General features: G+C 48.3%; 2 protein-coding genes across 5 annotated transcripts in view; one reads left to right on the top strand and one right to left on the bottom strand.

Moving 5' to 3' along the window:
- Window positions 1–2,470: 2,470 nt before the first annotated feature.
- On the bottom strand, window positions 2,471–11,946 carry MRPL48 (mitochondrial ribosomal protein L48; the record flags this gene model as incomplete). Its single annotated transcript, XM_082015024.1, has 8 exons — window positions 2,471–2,886; window positions 5,669–5,758; window positions 6,539–6,641; window positions 8,313–8,485; window positions 9,269–9,354; window positions 10,298–10,335; window positions 10,657–10,709; window positions 11,923–11,946. The coding sequence occupies 8 exons, from the start codon at window positions 11,944–11,946 to the stop codon at window positions 2,812–2,814; spliced, it is 642 nt and encodes a 213-aa protein (XP_081871150.1). The 3' UTR covers window positions 2,471–2,811.
- Window positions 11,947–17,693: 5,747 nt separating this feature from the next.
- RAB6A (RAB6A, member RAS oncogene family) overlaps window positions 17,694–25,329 on the top strand; it is a gene marked incomplete at its 3' end in the record, with an annotated part of 61,919 nt that continues 54,283 nt past the window's right edge. For all 4 annotated transcript variants that reach the window (XM_082001474.1, XM_082001472.1, XM_082001473.1 and 1 more), the window contains exon 1: window positions 17,694–17,859. In XM_082001474.1, coding sequence (XP_081857600.1) covers window positions 17,790–17,859 — 70 coding nt within the window. In that variant the 5' untranslated portion in view covers window positions 17,694–17,789. The remainder of the gene's footprint in view (window positions 17,860–25,329) is intronic.

The raw sequence follows: 25,329 nt of genomic DNA, 5'->3' as shown, positions 1-25,329 counted from the left end.
AGCGGAAAGGGACGCTATCCTCCAATGAGAGAGCGCTCCCGCCCCACCCCGGCAGTGCCTACCCCGAAGCCAGCCTTAAAGGGGCCGTGCTGCGCTGCTAGGCACGTACCGGGGGACTCACCCCGTAAGGGGGTAGGGTGGGGGGCTGTGTACGGTATGGGGAAGGCATGGACGGTGCTAGGCACCCATGGGTGGTGGTGAGATGCGTGGGGCAGGTGCTGAGCACCCTTGGGGAGTGTGGGGCGGTGGGCAGGTGGGGGTTGGGGAGGGTGCTGGGCACCCATGGGTGGGGGTAAGATGCGTGGGGGAGGTGCTGGTCACCTATGAGGGGTGGGGGAGGTGGACAGCTATGGGTTCGGGAGGGCGTGGGCACCCGTGGGTGGGGGGTGAGGTGCGTGGGAGGTGCTGAGGACCCATGGAGGTATGGGGGCTGCATGGGAGGCAGGTGCTGAGCTCCTCCTAGAGGTGCATGGGCCGTATGGGGGCACCCATGGGGGCATGGAGGGTGCTGGGCACTCACAGGGGTGTGGGAAGGGGTGCTGAGCACCCATGGAGGTCTGGGGGTGCCCCAAAAAAGGGGGCAGTGACCCAAGCAGGGTCACTTTCTGGAGGGAAAGGCAGCACCCTGACACCTGACGCCCTGCTGTAGCCTGGTTCAGCGATGGTGAGGCCCGGACACACCAGGAGCCGTCCGTCGTTGGAGGAAGATGAGGATGAGGAGGCCGAGGACCCGGTGGACACCATGATCTCACGGACGGGCTGCGCGGCGCAGCACCGGGAGCTGCAGGAGTGCATGGCGGCGCGGCAGGACTGGCGGCACTGCCAGCCACAGGTTCGGGCTTTCGGCGAGTGCATGGCCCAGCGACGGCGTGCCGAGGAACCGCGCCGGGTGTCCAGCTCGCCCCAAGCCCACCCCTCGCCCACCGGGGACTGAAATCACAGGGGACCCTCACTCCTGGCACTGGTGGCCAGCCCACCATCAGCACCCCAGGAACGTGGCAGCTGCGCCCTTTGACCCCTTTTTTGGTCTTATTTTTTATGCAAGCGGGTGGATGCACCGGTAAATCCATGCTATGTTGTCGGGAAATTAAATCCGGTGGTGTTTGTCATCCTGGCTGAAGTGCTTGTCTGCATCTGCGCTGCCAGGGATAAACGGGAGCTTGGAGGGGATGGTTGTGGGGTGAGATGGGGATTTCCAGCCCAAAATGTCCCAAACTGGGAGCGTTCATGGCACCCAGACTAGGTCTTGGCTCTGCAACAGCTCTGCCATGGATTTCTACTCTGTCCTTCCCTGTGCCATCCCGAGGCTTTTCCCAGCAGTAATAATCTCATGTCCCACAGGACAGGATTTTGGGGATAGAATTTATCTCCTAGGAAGGCCCAGGAACATTAGGGATGGGGGGAAAAAGGGGACTTTTACAGAGCAGGATACTCCTCTGAACACCACCTCCTAGCAAATAAGGTATGGAAAAGAAAATAAAATTTTTGTAGGCTGGAAAGGGAAGGGCACCCGTGGCTTTTGCCAGGGGGAACTTTACAGGCTGTTTCCCAGGAAGGTGGGTGCTGGGGTTGCTGAGGGGCTGGGTTTTGGTGCTGCCAACAACAAAAAAAAAATCACAGCTCGCACAGGACCATGAGCAACACCTGGGCAGCCCCAGTTTGGGGGAGAGTGATAATGAGTGAGTGACTTTCCCCTCTTTTTAGAGAGCTGGTCTTTAGGAAGGGGAAAAAAAACCCAAACTAGTTTTTGGGCAGGAACAGAACCTCCTCTTAGCATCCATCAAAACCAAGGCTCAAATTTGGTTATAACATAGTTCCTAGTAAGATGCTGTGATCAGGTGTCATCTCAGCTCCAGCCTAAATAAAACCAGCTGCATGCGCCTGATCTCAGAATTTGAATAATAAGGATTGGAGCAAAAACCCCATGCCTGTATGTGCACGCCCAAAAGCCGCAGCTCCTGCAGGCTCTGGGTTTTACATGATGGTGATAAACAGCTCAGCAGCCCGGCCACATGTGGGGCATCCTCGGTCCTCCATGCGCAGTCCTCAGAAAAGCAGCTGGTGCCATCCTAGGAAATTCTCCAAAACACTTTGCGCTTCTGAGATTTGTCCTTTCAAGGCACGAGTAATTTCTCCCTTTCTAAACAGCTGTTGTAAAAAGTAGATTGACTTCAGGGATCCAGGGGAAAGTTTATCCTTTATGGCTTGAAAGGCAAATCAGAAATTAAGGAGAAATTTTGCATACACTGCCTGACACACAGCTCCAACCTTCATGCCTCTGCCCTTTGAGGCTTTTTTCTGTTAAGCAGCTGCTTGGGGACGATCGCCCCAACCCTTCCAGGGCTCTGAGGCTCCCTTCATGTTGACAAAGCTCTAATTTAAGCAGCTCTAAGAGAATAACGCGTTGCTCCAGCCTTCAGTTGAAGAAAGGAGCAGGACGGTCACTTCTACATCAATAGTCTCTGGGAGAGTTGCAGTACAGCATTATTAACCTGCAGAGATTTCTGCAGACTAAAATTTGCAGAAATCCTCATATACCAAGAGTAAAACATACGGGGGGGAAAAAAGAGAACTGAAAAAAAGCCACATTCATTGTGGACTCCCTTCACTCCGTGTACAAATCAGACATAAACACATCTGTTTGTCTTTATTAACACAAGCTGACTGACAACAGTGGAAATGTCTTCCAATTAATCAAATTATCAGTACAGTGCCCACGAACTTGCCTTCTGGAGGCTTGAGCAGCCAGGGAGGAGAAGCCTCGCTCTCCCAAGGGGTGGCTCTGAAATGGACGGAGCATTCTCCCTGATTTCAGTTCAACTGTGCTAGCAGCTCTTCAAGTTCTGGTCGAGACTTTAATCGGCTCTTGAAGTCAGCTTCTGAGTGCTGTAGAGGGAGGAAAAAAAAACCAAAAACAAAACCAAGGAAATCAGAATAATCTCTTGAGTACTCCCAAAGAGAATCACTTAAGAGTGGAAAAACAAAAGACTTAAATGTCCACTGAACCCAGGGAGTGGGAAGCCCCAGCGGAAAGTCATGGCAAGCTATGATCCACGGGCAGCTCAACCTGGAAGCTGGCAGCAGAGCTCTAAGCCTCCTCACTTACATCCAGTTTTCAACAGGAGCAGCTGTTGGGGGTCAAGTACGGAGGGCAGAAAGCTTCGGGCAGCAGAGCGAGCGTAGCAGCTGTGGACACGCTTGTGCTCTAAAATTCAGCCCTGTAGGCTCCTCCTCACCTGGCTAACTGCTTTTGGAAGAGTGAGCGGTGGCATTGTGCTCAAGAAGTCAACTGAACACCCCAACGCTGCCACTGCGTATCACCGTAGCATCTACTTTCTTGAGACCTGCCACTTTCTCCAGAACTTTGCAAGAGCATCCCGAAGCCTTAATCTCTCTTCTGCACTGCCAGTCATATGAAGCCGGTTTGGGTGTCTCCCCGGGCTTCCTGCATCAGACTGCAATGACTTGGCAAATGGCACAATGTCACAGTTCTCCCTCCAGAGACAAAGCCATCAGCCAAAATTAAAAAAAAAAAGAAACAGCAGCCCTAAGGCAGAGATGGCACTGTGACCAAAGCAGAGAAGATTACTGGACTCAAGAGACCTTCTCCTGTATTCCTTCTGGCTTTGCAGAGCTGGAGATAACTAAACATTCTTCAAAGGCCACTGAAGAAGCCACTTGTGTTTTCATATTTGAGTTTACTATATTGCCTTCCATTTCAAGGCACAAAAATATTTTGTCCCTGAATAAATAGGGCTTCCTGGGCCTGTTTTGTCTGAATGTTAAATATCTCCTTATGCCTAGTCCATCAGTGAGGGGAGTTCTGTCCTGAAGACCTCAGTGCTGAGAAAACTGATGGGCCTTTCTGCAGAAAAAAGGCAGAACCCTTCCCAGAGCAAATTGCATCAAAACAGGGCACAGCATTTGAGTTTCCAGTCTCAGCTTTGCTACCAACTGCTCACTGAAGTTCCTGGTGATTCCCAGTTAGGAAGCGGTGGAGCACAGCTGAAGGAAAGCATTCCCCTTGAGTTGCAGGGAATCTACGGCAGCAAAGGAAAGCAGCTGGCAACCTGCCATCTCTTACACATCTATAGGACTGGCTGGGAGGGTACCCTCTGTGGCACTAATTATGGGAGGCTAAATGTAAAATCATAGAATCACAGAAGGGTTTGGGTTGGGAGGAACCTTAAAGATCATCTAGTCCAAACCCTGCCATAAGCAGGGACATCTTCAACTCCAGCAGGTTGCTCAGAGCCCCGTCCAACCTGATTTGGGATGTTTCCAGGGATGGGGCATTGACCACCTCTCTGGGCAACCTGGGCCAAGGTTTCACCTCCCTCACTGTCAAAAACTTCACACAATCACAGAATCACTAACACTGGAATGGACCATCAAGTCTAACCGTTAACCCAATGCCACAATGCCCCCCAAACCATGTCCCAAAGCGCCACATCCACACGTTTTTTGAATACTTCCAGAGATGGTGACTCCAACCACATCCCTGGGCAACCTGTTCCAATGCTTGACCACCCTCTCAGTGAAGAAATTTTTCCTAATATCCAATCTACACCTCCCCTGGCACAACTTGAGGCCATTTCCTCTCATCCTATCACTAGTTACTTGGGAGAAGAGACCAACACCCACCTTACCACAACCCCCTCTCAGGTAGTTGTAGAGAGCGATGAGGGCTCCCCTCAGCCTCCTCTTCTCCAGACTGAACACCCCCAGTTCCCTCAGCCGCTCCTCATCAGACTTGTGCTCTAGATCCCTCACCAGCTCCGTTGCCCTTTTCTGGACATGCTCCAGCACCTCAATGTCCTTCTTGTCGTGAGGGGCCTAACACTGAACACAGGATTCAAGGTGCGGCCTCACCAGTGCTGAGTACAGGGGCACAATCACTTCCCTTAAGATCCCTAAGATTTCTTCCTTAGATCTAGCCTAAATCTCCCCTCTTTTAGTTTAAAACCATTACCCCTTGCCCTGCTAAGAAGTCTGTCCCCATCCTTCTTATCAGCCCCGGCAGGCTGCAATAAGGTCTCCCCGGAGCCTTCTCTTCTCCAGGCTGAACCCCCCCAGGTCTCCTAGCCTGTCCTCACAGCAGAGCTGTCCCAGCCCTCAGTCCATCTTTGTGGCCCTCCTCCTCATATCCGGCTTTTCACCCACCAGCACCAAGTACTTCTCCATGGGGCTGCTCTCCATTCCTTCAACCCCAGCCATGCTGATACCAGGGGTTGCCCTGATCCAGGTGCAGGACCCTGCCCTTGGCCTTGTTGAACCTCATGAGGTTCACCTGGGCCCATTCCATGACCTTGTCCAGGTCCCTCTGGATGGCATCCCGTCCCTCAGGCGTGTCAACTGCACTACTAAGCTTGGTGTCATCTGCAAACTGGCTGAGGGTGCCCTCGATCCCACTGTCTATGTCATTGATGAAGATATTAAAGTGTGCTGGTCCCAGTACGGACTCCTGAGGGACACCACAAAATGAAACACTCATCAAGAATTAGAGGTAATGGTCTCCGATAGACTGAGGGCCTGGTTCTGGAAGATCCTGGGTATCCGTCAGTCTGGAGCAGACAGTCTCAGGACCAGGTCTGTATTTTCAAAGCAAATCACATCAGACATCATATCTGCGTCCCAAATGCAAAGGCATTGATAAAATTAAACATACCTCTTTCACTAACAAATGGACCCCTTCGGGCTGATTACTCTGAATAATTTCCAGGAGTATCGGAGCAAATGTTGAACTCAAACCGCTGATCTGAAAGAAGAAATAAAAGCACTGCAGGAGTGGAACACCACATACAAAATGGACTCATTATATTAATGGCACAGGAAGAGAGTCCATTTCAGTTTGAGCCTGTGGCAGTCAACCACTTCTTTAGAGAAGCACTCTCTGCTTCATGCGCACATCTCTCGCACACAGCGTGGCCCAAAGCTCTCATTTTGGCTCTCCTCTATGAATATTGTGCTTCCCATCCCTGCCTGCATGGCCTCCTGCATGTAAAGAGACTTAACCATGCATGAAGATCTTAATTTAGATGAGACTTTAATACAAAGGCTGCCACAGCAATCCTGCAAGCCCCAGCATTAACCACACATCTCCAACGGAAGTCATCTACCTCTAGGTTTAAAATGTAATTCAGCAGAGGTTTAGCACGTAGCAAGGTAACACACTATAAACTAGGAAAAAGTCACTTAGAAGAAATACCTATTTACCTCAATCAGTGGTACACTTTTGAAGCTGATACTAATAGTATTCTTAAATTTCATTGAGTTTGTCAAATCGGTCATCCTTAAGCATGACTTTTCTACCCCTTGTATCAAGTATTCTGCATAAAATAGATAATAAATGCAGGAACCCTTCCTCTGCTTCTACTTTGTGAGTAACCTTTGGCAAAAAATCTAATTAGACTGTGCTTCAATTTACACCTTTCGTTTGTTCAAGGGACTGAACTCCAACTGTTAAGTGGTTTTGAGAGCCTGAGATAGGATGTGCTGCACAGGAGCCACGGCGCTATCAGCAAACGCCAGCTCATACCTGGACAACCCTCTGATGGGTAGTAAGGACTGCATCCAGCTGCATTTTGGAACCTTGCTCTTCCAAGAACAGCACTTCATTGGTTTTGGTGGGCATCGCGTAGCTGCAGGAACCACAGGTCAGTGCTTAGGACAGGGAGATTACATTTGCACTACTTTACAAGAATGAATCAACCTCCAGCAGCAGAGAATGTGGAAGGAGATTAACTTTTCATGAGAAATTAATTATGCAAACAATGTATCTTGCAAATCAAGCACTGGCAGAAGCCGGGTGTTTTACTGGAAAGCGATAAGGAGGAAGCTTGCAGCACTACTGCCAGCAAAAACCCATTTTAGCTACAAACACCAGCCCGAGAACTTTTCATTTCTTTATAGTTGAAGGAGAGCTTTAAAGCAACAGTTTTTACTTCTTTTGTAATAGGCTATCTATTCTCATCAGGAACAGAGCTAAAAACTCTGGTTTTGCTCCTTGCAACACTCAGAAGAGTTTACTTTCACCTCTGTGAATTTAACAAGAGTACGATCAGGCACTGGATCAGATTCTGCTCTCCGGTTAGCATTACTCTAGAGACCTCAGCCTCCCCATCTCCATTTGCACAGCATCAATAACAACAGGCTACATCCTACCGCCCACGTTTTACCCTACAAATTTTTCTCTTAAAGGGCAAATAATTTCTTTCTGTATATACTGAACTCTGCACACCAAGTTCAACCTCAGAGGGCACAAATATGAAATAAGGCAATAACACTTTACACTGAAAGTGCTATCAATCGTCCTCAGGCTGTGGGATTTCTCTGCGAACGCTTTCCAGCACATTGCTGCTGCCAGAATTGTAATTTCTTAGTGTCACCAGGTATCCTTCTCGGAACAAGCACCTCTCAGTCACGGTTGTGTCACTTTTTAGTGCTGTTTTGTGCAAAAGACATCACAGAAAGACTACAAGCAACTGATCTATGGGCACAAGATTTCAGATCCACGGCTGACAGTTCAGCAAAGTGGATGACCATAAAGAAAACGAGTTTTGATAGGTTTAATCGGCACGAGCAGGAACCAGTGTTTATACTCAGAGGCACAGTTAAAGATACACATTTCAGAGAATCAGCACTAACTGTTTTTACTTTCTTGCAGCAACACAGTGCTTCTCCCAGTGATTACAGCTCCCTGCACTGCAGGCACCAAGGAGCTCTATCCCATTCCTCAGACTCATTAAAACCAGCAAAGCTGCTATCAGGGGTACACCTGATACAAATTTGAAGATCTAGTGTGCAACTGAAGCATCCCCTACCACTAAAATGAAGTAGCAGGTAGCTTTCCCACAATCTTCAGGGGTTTCCCAAGCTCATTCTGGTTTGTATAATCAGTACCGCTTGTTTAGTGCACAATACATGCGCAGAGCCCAGATGAAACACTATAAAGAAAAAGCAGCAGCAAAAGTCAGCAATATCTAAGCCTACATTCCCGGGCTCAGCACCCACAGGCTTAAGTCTTTTTCTCAAAGGACTGAAAAGTAACAGCTATTTTATTCCTTGAGAACTGTTCAGTCAGTGCCTGAACAACTCCATTTCAGCCTTCCTTATATGAATAAAGCATCCAAAATTGTACAGACACACAAAAAGAGAACACCGGGCAGACGACAGAATATTTGGATTTCCATGGGAGAATCTATCAGAGAGATTGCGTCCTTGTCTGCAAGGTGTCATCATCTACAAGCCTCACATGGCCTAACGCAACATGATTGTGAGGGATGACAAACGCAGAGCCGTGTTCCTCATACCTTTCATTCACTCTAATAGACAGTCGGTTGCAGAGTTTATGCACATACTGAGCAAAATGCTCCACGAGACACATATCATAGGAAGTCATCTGGATGTTGACATCTCCATACTCATATTCGGTCCCAACATTTATATCTTTCATCTGCACTTTATCCTTTTTCTTCTTTGGAGTCTGTATTTAAAATAAAATTTTTAAAAAAAGAAAGAAAAAATGAAAAGCGTATGTGGTTTGAAAAAAAGCTGAAAATAATAAAAAAAAAAACATTATCTCTTGCCTACACAGGAGACCACGCTAGGGTACTCTCTTCTAACAAAGGTTTGCTGAACTGTGTTGAACATATCACAGCCCATCTGTGCTCACTTCCCCCGACTACAAAACTGGGATGACATTATCTTAACAGATGTTCTCAAGTTGAGCAGTTCAGTTCTTGGATGGCAGCACCACAGAAGTCCCACAGAAAATACGCAAATACCATGATCAATTTCTTCCAGAAGAAACCAAGGAGTAGAAAACTAACTACTTTTCCTTTCAGTTCCTGCCTTCAAGGCAGCTGTCTAGATGAATTATTGTTTCCTTCTTCCACAAAAATTGTCGTCTTTCCAAATTTCAGGGAAAGTAAAAAGTTTAAATGCAAGTAAGACGTGCTCACAATATTCTGCAATAATTCGAAGTTGGAGTGTTAAAATTCAGCATCAGAAAGAGATTCCTCCCTCCCTAAACTACTCATTAACTTAAACAAGAATGTACCGGACAAAAGAAAGTATTTATGCAGTGTTGTGAGTAGATACTTCAAGTGACATAACACTCTACCAAGAAAAGTAGCAGTAAACCATTACATTATTCCTTTCTAATATGATTCAGCAGCCACGGAATTAATAATATCAACATTTAAACCGGACTGTAAAAAGATGGGTCACCTGAAAGCAAACACAGTAGGGGAGTTTTTATGCCTACCTCCTTTGGGAGCAGGTATTTAAACCTCCCAATACCATGTGTAGGACGGGATTTGTAGTGTCTGCAGCAGCTCACGAGCACATCACCTTAAAATCAAAGCACAGCAAACATGTTTCCAGCTGAATGGCCGACTGCCCTTCTTTTAACAAACATACACAGGCACTTTGAGAGGCCAAAATCCACACTAGGGGCAAGAATTTGTCCTCAGTTCGTTGATAGAAGGCAAAGGCAGGCTAAGATTTTAGCCAATCTCTGCCCCATGCAGGTAGCCTGTGCATCACAGCAAGCCTCTTACAATTCACAGCTGGTTACAGTAAGCAACAAATAAGGAAGGAAGAGATTAAAAGTGACTCATTTCCCAGGTGAATTCTCAGGCACATGAACAAACAAACACAGACTTGTCAGCACCAGTGGATGGTGAGGACACCAATGAAGTGTTACATCTGTCTCCTCTTACGCGACAGCCATGATCATAGTATGATGGATCTGAACCCCACTTAATTTTAAATCCAGTCCTGTTCAAATATTCATGTGCTAGGAAGCCAAATCAAAATGGCATCAGCTTTTATTTATACTTCCTTCTCCAGGGTAAAATGAAACTCTCAATAACGCTCATTTTAATAAACGAATCTCAGAACAGCAGAGAGAAACTGAACACCAAGGATCCAAGCCACTCAGTTACACTTTGCCTCCACATCAAAATCAAATTCTATTTTAAATAGAAAAGCTCAATAAATGTTGCAGTAGGACCTCACAGGTGTGTAAGCCAGTAATACAGCAAATGGCATCTGGCTGGTGTCACTCTACAGCATAACACCATGACTAGAAGTACCTGCTCAGGGAACAGGGAAACAGAAGAAAAGGTTAGAAAAAAAAAGTATGCAAGTAGAAGAGCACCTGCTCAGGTTATTTAACCAGTCCAAAATTGGCTGAAAAATAGTTAAAAAGGAGACACAAACACTGAAATGTGGAGTATTTATTCTGAGTAATTGAAGCGTTGCCTTGCATTGGATTACTAAGAGGCCTTACCTGCAGCACACAGACAGCTTTCTCTGGGTGTTGCTGCTCTGTAGGAAACAAGATAATCATTATAAGCTCTGATTTCACCCACCTATGGAAACACATCATCTCTTGCCAGTCTCCTTAAACAAAGGCTCACACCCCAAATACCTCAGACACAGACAGATCCCATTAGCAAACGCACTTTTCATCACATCCTACAGCCTTTCAGGTCCCAGACACCAGCTGGATGTCTTCCCTCCATAATTAAAAGTCTTTCTTTAGCAAAAAAATACTTTTTTTTGGTCATGTATGTTTTCTGACACTGTCAGTAGAAGTGACTGAGTGTTTTTAATCCCTTATACTGTGTTTTACTTCAGATCACTCACCTGCTCAGTGCAAACACCTGTTTTAGCAACGTTCCCTTCTTCAAGCACAGCACCTGCAATGAGCCACCACGGTCACAACGCAAACAGTACGGCAGGTACTCGGTGAGTTTCCACCAGCACTTGCCACAATACAGCCATCAAAATAACACCCGAGACCCTCTAAACGTACTAATCATAGAATCATAGAATGGTTTGGGTTGGAAGGGACCTTAAAGATCATCTAGTTCCATCCCCCCGCCATGAGCAGGGACATCTTCCACTAGACCAGGTTGCTCAGAGGCCTGTCCAGCCTTGCCTTGAAGACTTCCAGAGATGGGGCACCCACAACCTCTCTGGGCAACCTGTGCCAGTGCCTCACCACCCTCATAGTGAAGAGCTTCTTCCTTATATCTAATCTAAACCTACCCTCTTTCAGTTTAAAGCCATTACCCCTTATTCTAATAAGGGGTATACAAGGTACCAATAAACCTCCCAGTCTCTCCACAGCCTCCAGCCACTGTCACTCCCCAGAATATTGCTGTAACACAGAGATGAAGCGGGAGGAAGATGATGACTGTGGTAACCTTTTCCTGCACTCCCTCGCTTTGCTTCAGGATCCAACAAGTTGGGGTAGGAGGCCCTCCTCCCCTTGCTTACAGATCATATTCATCCCCCTCACCATCCCACTGCCTCCAGGTTACAACAGCTGCATGTACAACCCTCGTGCTTGTTCCAGCTCCACATGGACGGAGAGAAACAACAGCTCACCCATCACCAAGGCAGCACCAAGCAAAGAGCTTTGCTGTCACCACAACCCCAGCAGGCAGGAGCTGCACCATGTTAGCCAGGGTGGGAGCGAGAGGGAGTAATTACCAACGTCCCCAAAGAGAGTCGAGAGGGACAGGAAGGACGAGAGATCCCAGGCAGCGACAGGGCAGAGGGGCTATAATGGACTTCGTATCAATGAGGTGATCCCTGGGTGTCTGAGGAGGGGTGGTGAGGAGGGGTGGAGGGGTTCAGGTACAGCAGGGGAGGCGACAGGGCACTAATTCAGGGTCAGGCCTGTGTCCCCGCAGGGGACACACACCTCCCCCCCAAACTAGTCCCAGGGCCGGGTCGGGCCTGTCGCCCCCAGACTCCCCATAGCAAGGCTAGGCCTGCCTCTCCTGTCTCCATCCCAGAACCAGGTCTGTCCCTCTCCTCCCCTCCCCGGGGACGGGTCTGTGTCCTTCCCCGGTAGCGGGGCCGTGCCCGGTGCCCCCAGAGCCGGTCGCGGCCCGCCGGTACCTTCGGCAGCGCCGCCGCGCTCATCCCTGCGCCTCGTCCGTCGATCAAAGCGTCCCCCCCATCCCCCGCCGCGCCTCGGTGCTACACCGCCCGGGTCCCCCGCAGCCCGCAGCTCCCTCCCCACGTTCCGCCCACGGGGACCTCCCGCGTGGGGAACAAAAATTTTTGGACAACCTCCCCGCCCCCGCTGCTCGCAGGGCATCGACCTCCTGAAGAAGGGGGTGGGCAGGGCCAGGGGGGGCGGTAATGGCGGATAGCTTGTCCCTGCCTCCTCCCACACCAACACCGGAGCCGCCCCACGGAGAGTCGCGACGTGGCAGCGGCTGCGCGGTGCACCCAACCCTGCGCCCAACACCATGCACCCTGATAGCCACCCTCCGCCCGCTCCTTGCATATTGATTCGCCTTCCGCCGCGTCCATCGAAATACGGGACGGCGGCCATGTTGAGTGTGGCCTGCCTGGACTCGCATCCGCGTGCCGAGACCGCTGGGCTGAGCGCCGTCCGTCTGGCCCCGCCCAAGCGTGGTGCGGCGGCCATCTTGAGTGTGGCCTGCCCGGCCCCGCCTTGTGGCGGCCATGTCAGCGCAGAGCTGGAGCGCTGCGAGGGGGGCGGTGGGGATGGAGGGCAGCAGGGTCAGGCAGGGCGAGCGATCTCGGGCCGAGGAGGCTTCAAGGTCGGGTGTCCTGCCTTCATGAGCCCACAGTCAGTGCATGTTATCTTCGCTGGTTGTAGGATCGAGCCAGAGACCCAGCGGGAGCTCAGCAGGCTGGAGATAGACGCCACCGGGCCTGTGGGGTGCGAGGGCACATAGGGCCAGCCTGGGCTGCAGGGCTGAAGCAGAGCCAGAGAGTTTGGTACTAAAGTTGCTTGGTTTGGCCCTGCCACCTGGCACGAGCACCGCAAAAGGGGTTTTTTTGCTGTTGCAGAGGCTGGGCTGGACCTTACCCTGTCGTCAACAGCTGTGTAATGTTCCAGGGTCGGCTGTGACTGTGTTGGCAGGCTGCCACGGGCCTTGAAAATGAAGGCGTGTGTGTGTCAGCATGAGGTGTTCGGGCCCCACGGCAGGCGTGCTTTTGGCTTGTGGGGGAAGCAAAAACAAACTCTTCTTTCAGCAGGCAGCTGGTCCCTCTGAGGACGGAATGAATCCTGCCTTAGTGCCAGTGCTTTGATCCTGGCTGCTGTCTGGAGGCAGTTCCCTAAAACATTTTATGTGGGAAGACTGTAGGAAAGATGGACTGACAGGGACCTCCCTGGTTTGCAGCATGTGTTTCCCAGTGAGACTGGAGGTGGGCAAGGGGGTCTGCCTGGCAGACTGGGGTGGGAAGAGATGGCTGCTGCGTGGTCCTGTGCCCCTCAAACTTGGCAGTCTAGAATTGGCTTGGGAAAACCCATCCCTTTGCAAACTGCCCACTCCTGTCTCTTCCACCTTCCTCTTCTTTACCAGGCTATCTCCCAACACAAACCTTCATTTTACCTAGGCTCTTCCCCATTTCCTTCTCTGCTACCTGGCCCCAGTTTCTCCCTTCTTGCGTCAGATGCTCCCACCTGCTTCCCTGACCCCCCATCTTAGAGCTCTCCATCCTGGGCAGCAGCTGCCTGGCAGCTTGATTTTGGGTCAGGATCCAGCTCTGCTGACGGATCGCTGCTCCAATTGCTTTTGACTGGAGCTGTCAGGGCTCATGATGGACTTTCCAGTTCATCTGCGTTCATGGATGTGGCAAGTCTCTGTAGCAGCAGACCAGACTCATGGATTTGATTCCTGCTCTGTGATATACCCTGCCAGGCCCTGTCCTGCATTTCTGAGTGCCTGGAGCTCCTGACACACACCTGACGCCTGAGATGTTCATCCCCGTTGCGATCTGGTGCATGGACGAGAGAGAAGGAATGTAAGAGGACAAGGTTTGCCTGAAAGCAAAGCCTGGGCAGGCTTTGTGCCATGCAGAGAGCTGTGCTGTCTCCTGCTCAGCATGTGAAGGAAGCAGAGGAGATCTGCCCCACCTTTGCTCTCTCCTCTACGCTTTGCAAGGACACAGGCTTCCAGCTCTGAACTGTGTTTTCGTGGCACTCCCCAGACATGACAAAACTGCTCATGTGGAATGGATGTTGTACTGCCCTTTGATCTCACCTCAGGAGCCCCAGGCAGGGCCACCCTGGCAATGACGCTTGTTTGATAAATCCAGAGCGCTTCCAGCAAGGAGCACTGTGGGAGGCTAAGCTGGGTGAAGACCAGTACTCCTGTTCCAGGAAAGCTGGGCTTCTCCTCCTGTGAACTTTGAAGTCCTGGAGGAAATTCCATGCTTGAGGAAGGGCTGGTCCTGCATTTGTGGGGGGAAGCCATGATGGGCACTGCAATTAAGAGCAGGTCAGGCTCACAATGACCCCTTGTTCCATGACCTCAAATGCTGTGTGCTCACGGAGGGAGGCTACACCCCCCAATTCCTTCTGCTCCTCATGGGGACTCATCTTTCGGCTACCCACAAAATGTGGCTGAAGAGGGAGCATTGCCCCAGACCAAGTTTGGGGTACAGGAGTCACTGCTGAACTTACTGCAGGAATCCCCCTCCCAGTGACCATCATTGTCCTATGCATCTCGGTGAAAAACAATTCCCTCTCTTTATTCCAGAGTTTTTGACATCTATCATAGATGGATACATTTTAAGGCCAAAAGGAACTGTTAAATCATGTCAAATCATGTTAAAACTCCTGCACGGTGCAGCCTATAGATTTCCGCTGACTTACAGCTGCATGGAAGCAGATCACTCCTGTTTTGATGAAAGCATCTTCCTCATAAAGGCTCCTGCTCTTGATTTTCCCTGGATACAGAGATAGCGCTGCTCTTGGCAGCTGGTTCTGGCGGCTGAGCACCCTCTCTGTTAAAAACGTGGACCTTCTTTCCAATTTGAATGTGCCTCAGCTGCAGCTCCCAGCCTCTGGTCCTCACCATGCCTTTCTTTGACTAATGAATCATTTCACAGCCAGGTAACCGTATCCCTGTTCGCAGGAGCACAACTTGCCTTTTTGTGACATTTAGAAAAAGAAGCAAAGGTATTGCTTGCTTGCTTTCCCCCTCAGCCGCAGAAACCCAAACCACCCCTTTTCTGTACTGCACTAAAAAAAAGCAGGGAGCTCGTCTTCCTTCTCAGAGGGCCAGGCCTTGCTGGAGGGATTATTTCATCCATCCTCTTCTGCTTTGCTGCAGATTTCTCTCCCCGGCATGTAGCTGGATGCGCCCTGTCAATGACCCAGCACTGTGCACAGCACAAGTGCTGGTGGAGGTGATGCTCAAGCGGTTTGTGACCTACGCAGAAGGCTGTTACAGGTCGCCTGCCCCTTCTCAATCCGCTCTCTAGTGTGCTGTGTGGAGGAGCAAAGCTGTCCTTAGGAGAGTTGAGATCCAGCACCTGAAAGCCTCCATTGCTTTTTGGACTTCTCCGTTTACAAAAATAATCAAAAAGCATTTAAATACACCTTAGAAGAAAACCTCTGATAGGCACGTCTCCTCTTCCTACCTTCTGCAGCATTTCTTAGGACCGTGTCTAAAGCTTTCAAGATAAAGCAAGTGAGGGACCTGCCTCCACTACTGAGCATTTCTGTTCACCAGACAAAGACGGAGCACAGAGACTGTGGCTGGAGACACTGAACAAAGGACATTCAAGGCTGAGGGTGACCTACCTGCAAGTAAATCCTTGCTGAGAGCCTGTGCCCCCTTCGGCTTCATGGACCATTTACAAATCCAGGACAGCAGGTCACGTGGAGATAGAATAATGTTACTTTCAGCCCATGATCTTTTTTAAAGAGGAGACGGATTTGGGGAGTGGTCAAAGAGGAGACTGATTTAGGGAGTGGCGTTCCCTTATCGGAAGAGACATGGTGCTGAGATGTAGCCCTCGGGCCTTGGAGAGGAAGGTGGCGAGGTGTGGGAGAGCACGAGAAAAAAATTCACTGGCAGCGAATATATTTAGGGGGACTAAGTGAGCAGTGTTTCCATTTCATAAGAAAGACGGGGACAGACATTTTAGCAGGGCCTGTTGCAACAGGACAAGTAGTAATGGTTTTAAACTAAAAGAGGGGAGATTTAGACTTTATCTAAGGAAGAAATTTTTCATGATGAGAATGGTGAAACCCTGGCCCAGGTTGCCCAGAGAGGTGGTGGATGCCCCATCCCTGGAAACATCCCAGGTCAGGCTGGACGGAGCTCTGAGCAACCTGCTGTAGTTGGGGATGTCCCTGCTCATGGCAGAGGCTTGGACTAGATGGCCTTGAAAGGTCCCTTCCAACCAAACCCTTCTGTGATTCTGTGATTTCCCTGACCATCAGACTAGAGAGGCCCTGGAGCAATCTCCCAGATGGGAAAACAGTGGAAAACCTACCTGTTTCCAGGTGGAAAATACCCGATGGAGCATTATTTGGACCTTTTTGAGTGGATCACAGGAGATTTGCACCATCAACATGCACGAACATCAACATGAACAAAACCATGGGGCAGGAGATGCAGACCCTGGCGGGCTCTGTCTCGTTTCAGGCAGCCAAGCTGAGATGGAGCAGCAGGCGATGCCAACACCAGCTGAAGCCCAGGGGGATGTGAACTTCTGAAATTCCCATTTTGTGTTCAAATCCAAGCAAGAGAGTATCTATCAATGTGGGATTGCACCAGCGTGGGAGCAGAGGGAGAAAGGCTGCGTGGACAAGAGACATCCCAAAGCCAAGGTTGAAACAGGAGGAGCTGGGATGCAACTGGGATCCTCCTCAAGTAGCAAGTCAAGCAAAATGGGGAGAAATGGTCAAAAAATAAGGACTTTGCTGGTTCCTCCCTTCAGCCCTGCTGGGCTGGGTGCATCCTGCAGCCATTGATTTGGGCTGATGCCAGGGGCGTTTTGGCAACGTGGTGAAAAAGGTTTTAAGTGCAGTTGGGAAATGGGCATGAGCTCCTGTAGGAGCCAAACTTGCCCAAATCTGTGCCTAAAAACCTAAGGGCTCAACTCCGTCAGAGTTTGACCTGTGGGTCTGGATGAGGCAATGTCTGCCCGGTAACAAGTAACGATAATAGCGGCACCTGAACGCAGCCATGCTGTCCTGCCAGCATCCCGGATCCTTTTTGGAAGTGCCTGTGTCTTGTTCCACCCCAACCCTATGTACTGGAGAGGCCTCCACAGGCCAAGAGTTAGTGGCACTGCCTCCAGATGTGTGACCTCAGTCTGGCCTTGCCTGGTGTCCTGGGGGAAGTGGTCTGGGGTGAGTGAAAGAAGAGGGTGGGTGCAATAGGAAGACACATGCAGGGAGCACCCTGACAGCTCAGAGGCGTGCCTTGGGAGCTGAGCACACTGCGGGCAGAGCATGTGCTCCCTGCCTTCCCTCACACACCTTTGGGCTCGTCCCCCTCACAACTCGGTGATTGCAGGGAGCAGGATTTCACCCAGCATCCCAGAAACCCATGCAGCCATCGTTAGACTCCAGAGTAATCACACCCACAAGCGCAAGACGCAGAGAATGGCAAGCACCAGCGAACGGCCCCGCCCCTCCCGCTGTGATTGGTCCACCGCCTAGGGGTAGGCGGGGCGAACAGGCACGCAGCGCGACGTGCAGCGTGGGGCGGGGCGGAGCGCAGCGCGCGCGCGCGGCCGCGGTGTGAGGCGCCGGGAGCGCGGAGGAAGGAGCTCGGCCCTGAGGGGAGCGGCAGCACCTCCTCACCCAGCCGGCTGCGCCTCGCCGGGGCTACGCGCCCGGCCCCGCTCCGCTCCCCGCAGCCTTCGCCGAAGAGTAGCAGGAGGAGGGAGAGGGGGGCGGAAAGAAGTGAGCGAGAGTGGTCGCGGGTCCCACCGCGGGGAGCGGAGCGTGTGCCGGGGCGGCGGAGGAAGGCTCCTCCATCATGTCGGCGGGCGGGGACTTCGGCAACCCGCTGCGGAAATTCAAGCTGGTGTTCCTGGGCGAGCAGAGCGGTGAGTCACCGCCCGGCCCGGCTCGGCTCGGCCCGGGTCTCCCTCACATAGCGGTGGCGGGGCGGGCTCCTCCCTTGCCTGCGCCGCGGCGGACCCACCCTTCTGGGGGTTAGGGTCGCGCCTGAGGGGACCCCCCACTCCTCACCCTCCGTGGGGGGGTCGGCTGTGCTGGAACCCCACGTTATGAGGGAAAAAGGGGGGTCTCTCGCCCCTTTCCGTAGGGTGGGGAGGCTGCGGGCCCTGAGGGGGGGGCTGCCCCGGGGCGTTTGCCTCCCCCTTGCAGAGGCTGCTCCTTCGATGACAGAGAGGGATCGAGCGTGGTTCACCTATGGCTTAAAAAAAACCCACAAAACCCACCGAAACCCAGCGGCCACACTTTCAGAGACAGTTGCTGATTCATTTGATCCCTGGGTTGTTTTTTTTTGTTTCTTTTTTTTGGGTGGGGGGTAAGAGTCTCAATCCTCGGTGTTTTCCGTGTAAATACGGTCTGTTTTTGGAAAACGGAGTTACGTCTTGGCAAAGCGGATCCAACGCTCTAAATATTTAATTCAGTCAATGAGAGATTCTTCCCTGTCTTTGGAATTAAAAAAACAACAAAAAAAAAAAACCCAAAACACGAACGATGTCTCTGTCCTCAGACCTCTTTCTCGAACACTGCATTTCAAATCTTTCACTTCAGAGAGTTTTTTGAAGAAAACATGGTCCTTTGTCGGATGCTTTGTGTAATCCTGGTCAGATATTGAGCGATCTTTGACATAATGAGTAGGTGCAAAATATTCTCTGTCTCAGGGTGGGGTGTTTGCTCCCTCAGCTACCTTTGGTCTCTATGTGGTAGGAGATGATGAAATACTAGTAGTGGTTTTTTTTTCCTCTCTCAGTTACTTGTATATTGCTGTTTCCTCACTCATGTAGATGAGCTTGGTGATAAGGCTGCTATTAAAATTATTTACCTCTACAATGGTGGCTTCCTTTAGTCTGTTCCTTCAATCCTTTTTAAAAAAATTATTTTATTGGTGTTGGAACAGCTTGTCTTCATATTAGGGATTCAGAGAGCACAAGTTCAGCTTGGGTGTTTTTTTTTTTTTTTGTAAGTCACCTGATCTGCTTGCTGAGGTACTCTTTGGACAGCCATTTTATGAGGATTTTGGAAGAGGGTCATGTGTAGAAGATGCAGAGTTCTGTGGGGTTTTTTTTTTAAGGTATTTGATAGCAGGAATCTAAAGTATTAGCTATGGATTTGCAAAATGCTTGGCTTGTTTTACTGTATTTCTGAGCTTCGATTTCATGAAGCTTTTTGAATACCTCCATGGCAGGTGGTAGCACCTGGTGCAGATCTTAAATCTCAGCAGCTCTTAGTTTACACGTGGGTTTCTTGTCTGTCTGTGCTACCAGACATAACATCAGGTATCTGCTTCCTCTGGTCTTTGTCATTTGTTTTCCCTCTCAGCTAATCAGCTGTGTTTATACTGGAAGGTTTTAAATAATTCCTGTTCATAGCATTAAATCTGAGGAGGAAAGAAGGGGTTCTATGGGTATAGCATAGCTAAATACTCCTAACTAAATATACTTGGCACTGCAACCACTGTCTTGGCTGTGGGTTATGGATGGGTTCAAGCTGATTTGAATCTTGCTGGTTAGCAGCTGTGATGTGGGTTTCAGACCTGCCTTTGTCTCGGATCTTGGGCGATGACTCTGTGACTGATTTGCGCTGAACTCTGTGCTAAATGTGGTGATGTCGATGGCAGCATAGCCCTCTGTGTGTCTACACAGCTCACGGGTGCTGTGGCATGGGTATGCTCCAACACAGTGCTCGGATGATTCTTGTCTGTGTGGAGAAATGGCTTTTTCTGAATTCGGCTTGAATCTCTATAGATATTGCTGTCATGATGTCATTCGGTGCAATATTATTACTGTCCAAAGGGTGAATAGCTCCCATCACAAATGGCTCCTGGAAGGATAAACGCCTTAATTTTCTTCTGTGTGATGGAGATAATTACAGAAGCATCTCCGATGGTGCAAAGGGAGTTCGAGTGGGCTTTGCTTACATGTAGCTCCCTTTGTTGTTCTCTGTTTTGAAGGTTAAGAGAAATGTAGAATTAAAGTTTTTATATATATAGCAGCTTTCATAAAGGAGAAGATCTCTTTATGCAACTGTTGCACTGGATTGCTGCTGTTTAGCTAAAAGGTTGTCTGCCCTGTTGGAAGGCCATAATTAAAGATATCCTACTGCTGCTGGTAGGGTGGCTGAAGGCTTCTGTTTCATTTACATTCAGGGACTTCACAATGACAAATGAAATGTTATGAAGGGCTACGATGTTGATGAGCTGCCTCAGCAACCAAAGCTGGCTCGTACCAGACCTTCTGTGCTGACTGTGTACAGCCTTTTCAATAAATGTGTGTGTTATGGCTAAGATTCTTAACTGGAGTTCATTACTTTGCAGGCTTTACAGCCTTTCCATGCGATTGTGTGAGCAAAGACAATATCGTTCCGTGTGAGATCTGGAAGCATCTCTAGATGGTTTATTCTTATTTGAAAGTGGGATGGTACAGTGGATGCAGTGTCTGGTTTTTGCTGGTATCCTCAGCCATATTGTGGGAATTTAATGCCGTATACCTAGGCATTTGTGCGGACTGCAGTGATTCTTCCTAGCTATGCTGTTCGTCGCTAGCTGCAGATTCACTTTCCTATGCCAAGATGCTGTGTGTGTTTTTTTTTTTTCTTCAAGCCCCTTCTTTCCTTTCTCCCCGATCCCCCAAATCTCCTTGTCTCCTGTGTCTGTTACATTGTCTGCCTTTTCTGCCTTTATTTGAGGGCTTGATGCCATGGCCAGCAAGCTGACAGACCACTGCAGCTCTGTCCGTAGGTCCTGCCCACACTGAGCCAGTTGGTCGGTGGTGGTGTGTGGTGGCTAAATGACATCAGGTCACTCACGGCTCCTTTCAGGATTTACTGCAAGTCATTCCCTCCCAATAGCAATATGGTTGTTGTGTCCCCCATGCCCCTCCCCAGCCGAGCCTGGATACTTGCCGCATGTACAGTGGATTCATCACAAGCCTGCAATATAATCCCTGCCCAGATATAAGAAGCTTCTCTTTCTTTCTTTTTTTTTTTTACTTGTAGTACAAGGATATAGCATTGGGTGGCTAGCAAGAAGGCAGCTTCACCAGTGCTTGCCTTAATTGAATTACTTTTCTCAATGATTGAAGATTATACAGAGTTTAGCAGTTTTAAATACGCTAATCTTTACTGAAAAGGCAGAAAGAGCTCTGTGCTGAGGGATTAGATAGAGCTATTGGGGATGGGGTATGCTTCTTACTGCCTTTGCTCTTGTTTTATCAGGTGATTTTCATCAGTCCTAATGCCTCAAGTTTTAAGAAATTCTGATTTCTGGGTCACATCAGTTAGTGTATATGTCACCTGTGTTATAGGGTATCTTGCATTAAATATGGTATGTATTTGAGTATTAATAACATCCTTAGTTTTATCTTGTGTATGAGCACCCCTACTTCTTAATACCTTGATTTTTTGACTGAGTGGGCAGAACTGAATGCTGGGGCACCGCAACAGAAATATTCTTTTGTCACGTGTGTTTATGCTGCAGCTTTTATTGGTGAGCAAATCTGAAGGGCATTAATATGTACAGAAAGCAAAATAAGTCCCTGTTGTCTCTTTCTGCGCTGCAAAAGATCTTAAAAAAAGTTAATTTGTTCTAATTTTCTTTATCAGGAACCAAGATTTTTAATATTGAAAAAACAGATAAATACAAGATAATAACTTGAGGAGTATAACTGTTTGGAAGCCACTAATGAACTGTGCTGTTGCATAATGATGTTGGTACATGCACGGCTGAACAGTGGGATGTGTCTTATTAGATAACTGGAGAACTGCAGGTGGTTTGTGTGTAACATGAAGCTGCCCTAACACTGGTCACAGTTCAGCCTGTCTGCGGAGACTGGCATCCCTGTGCCACTTAAAACTCCCTTCTTTTTAAGGAATTCTCTGCTTCACGAGCCCCAGAGAGCTATTAACTTGTCCCACTGGTGGTTTGAGAATCTTATCCCCTTCCCTGCTGCTGATTTCCTAATGTCTTGGTTTTCCTGTGGCTGGGTCTTCAGATATTTGGGTTTATATTTGGACTATATGCGTTTTCTACGAGTCACTGACCTTCATTTTCTTGGGTACATCTGGAGGCCTGATACTGTCCTGGTTCTTTCTTGTCTCCATCTCTGAAATAGCATTTCCTATAGCAATGTCTGGAAGAAGTATGTCAGCCTTGGAGAAAAAGACTTAAATTTTTGTGGTGCCTGTTGATCCCTGTCTGTTTGTGGAAGCCTGTGAAGGAGCTAGGCCTTTTCTTCAAAGGAAGAATAGCTGTGCCTTTCTGCACTTTGGTGTGCTTTTCTGTCTGTATCTGAAAAATAACTTGAGCACTTGGAAGGAAAGGATCTTTTTGTCCCTTGATTTAAAATAATGGATTTTATATCTGCAGCTGTTGGGGTGTTAGTGCTTTCTTGGCACATGATCCAGGTTCTACAAAGCTGATGTCTGAGACTTTTGCTGAAGCTGTAAATGGGGCTAGCAGAGAAACAAAGGTGAGGAACTGCAGCTGAGGCCAGAAAATCTAACATTTGGGAATTAGCAGAGCCAACAGTTGTCAGCCCTTCTTTACTTCACTGACCATTAAAGATCTGTCTTCTGTGATCAGTTTGTGAGGAAGTAGCTGCTTTGTCTCAACATGAACACCATCAGATTTTAAGATGACCACCAAAATTTACCTGTGAGTCCCGTAATCTGCCAGAACAGTTACCTTGTGACAGATGAATGTTTCTGAAAGGGTATGGGAGCTTGTGATGCATCTCTTCTGGTGTGGAGCAGAACAAGACTGAAAGCACTTTTTCCGAAATTAACTGATATAATCAAAATGATTACAAGTTTGACGCATTAGTATAAATTATTTATGGAAGTAGTCTAAATGAAAAATGTGTGTCTCTGCAAACGAACAGCAGTCAAAATATGGACTGTCAGGGAAAGCGGAATTTTTCAGGCCCGTTTTCCTGATTTATTTACTGAGCTTATGCAAAGTTGAAAAGCTAAATGGATTCTTTGTTTTCCCCCAGCATAAAACAAACTCTTCTGGCTCTAATATATTGACGGGCCTAGGGACAGCAAACAATCAAATCCATTACTTTACATCAGATATGTTAAAAACTTGATGGGCTAAATATGTTTTAGAATATTTGAGTAATATTAACTGAAAAAATTGGATCCTGTGTGTTTCAATGGAGTTTAACTCTTGCCCAAATGCAGCTTAGTGCATCATGAAGAAAAAATGCCAATCTGGGAAGCAAATATTATATGGAACTAAATGTAAATAAATGCTTTTCACCTGTGTGAACTATGTAATGGTTCAGTAAATTTGTGTGCACATATATTATACTTAGAAAATATCAACTATAGTCTGAAGGCCAAAGTGAGTGGCAGGGATCCTTTTGAGATGGAAATCACTTCTCATTGGTTGCCAACCAGTAAAAATACCAACGTAAGAAAATAACCAACTCTAAATGCAAAGCAGCATCAAAATTGGGGGTTTAAGTGGAAAGGCTTCTTACCCCTGATGTTAAACGCAGCTCAATGATCAGAAAATGTGCTACTGAAATCTCCCTGTGTTGGATACGTGGATCTGGTTTTTGCCTGCTGCTGAGTTCTTGAGCCACTTGCTTGCTTCTGCCTGCCTCCTGTTGAGTCTGTCAGACCGAGTTCAGTCTTCGAATTAGGAAGGAAGTCCTTATTCAGCTGTACAGCACAATAGTGCCATTTGTTTAATTTGACTTTTTAGAACAAGGGTTCTAAAAGGCTTATGCTTTAAATCTAAAGCATATTTGCCCAGAACTGAAAGAGTCTGGAAGAAATATTGGAGCAATACTGATGAGCAGGTAGCTGTGTTGTCTTCAGACCAGCTGTGCCAGTGGAAGGTGTGGGTAAACCTGCTAATGAGAAAATGTTCTTAACTTGTACTTGGTCTCTTTTATGTCTTGAATTGTGACCACTTAAACCTCTGTGCTATTAAGATTTGTGACCCTATAAATGAATGCCATTTATCCTGCTAAGTGATGTTTTTTAATGATTTGCTTCTAGGAGAGCAATCAGCAATTGCTGCAGCAAAAAAAAAGAAAAAAAACACTCCGACATTTCTGTAATTAATGCAGAGGCCAGTTTATTCCATTTCTCTAAATGCTTCCTGCTACGCTTCCTGTACTTGCCTCTGTCTAAGTTTGAGTTACAGCCAGTTCATTTTCTTAATGTTCTTGATATGGGCAACACAAAGGGAAGGGAAATTAAGTCTAGAATAGATGTGTAGCTAAAAAGAGAGGGGCCCTCGGAGGGTGCAGTCTCACCAGCAAAGCTCCAAGCAGTGCCTGATGCAAGACTGACAAGATGCCTGTCAGCTTGGTCTCTGGCAAGGGCGTCTATAAGTAGCTGCTGCTGGAGCTGGGGAGAGTGAATTCCTGCTAACAGGTCGAGAGTTTGGCCCTGCAGAGGCTCTGAAGCTGTGCACAGAAATGGGCAAGCAGCATTGTGTTCATCAGAGTGCAGAAATATTTTTCTGCAGCTCGGAGTGCTAGCCCACTTCATTTGTTTTAATGAAGACGTTGCCTTCTCCGGGAGTAGAAAATATTCACTCATTACTGACTTTGTCCTCTTCTGCTGGCACAGAAATGGCCGTGAGAAACCCTACTTGTCAGTGATGGGAGGGTTTTTTTTTAATGGCCTGACAGAAGGAAGGCTTAGGAGAGGAATCTGAACTAGATGGGTGATTGAATCATCCAGTGCATGTCTGAGGTGGCAGAGAAAATGGAGAGAACAAAATTTATTGTAAGTGCTGCAAGCAAAAGCATAGTGTGCACACGGAGATCAATAAATCTGGGTGAGAGCAGTGTGAGCTCAGAACCAGGGTAGAGGACATTCGATTAGAAATGCAGGTAAGTGGAGAGCACTTGTTTTTGGAAAAGTAACTGAATCTGCAGGTTATGTTTCCTGGTGGACACAGTCAGTACTGTGAAAGTAGATGAACAGGGCTTAGCTTTCACCTATAACAGAATTAATTGGCGGTGAAACACTGTGCTGCAGTGTCTTCTCTTTCAAAGGAAGTTCTGACCCCTTCTTGACTTTGAGGCAGCAGTAAGGTAGGTCCTCAAGCTAGATGTTTGCTGCCTTATTTGTCTTGTGTTACCTGATTTTTATTTTTTTTCCCTTCTCCTGGTTTCATATTGATACATTTGCTGCTGAAGCAGTTTTTGAGTACTGTGTCCTTGGCTCACTCAAAATGGCTGAAAATGACTTGTGTCTGCATAAAAGCTAGGATGGCTTTACTAAAGCTGAGCTGCTGCTGCTGACTTGGATAAAGCTGTAGGAGAAGCTTTCAGCGTAGCAGCTGAATACAGCTGGAGGAGGCTGAAATTTGGATTAAT

The sequence above is a fragment of the Phaethon aethereus genome (genome assembly GCF_964289735.1).
Source record: "Phaethon aethereus genome assembly, chromosome: 1".
NCBI lineage: Eukaryota > Metazoa > Chordata > Aves > Phaethontiformes > Phaethontidae > Phaethon > Phaethon aethereus.
Note: the sequence above shows the minus strand (reverse complement) of the source record. Positions and strands in the feature narration are given on the sequence as shown.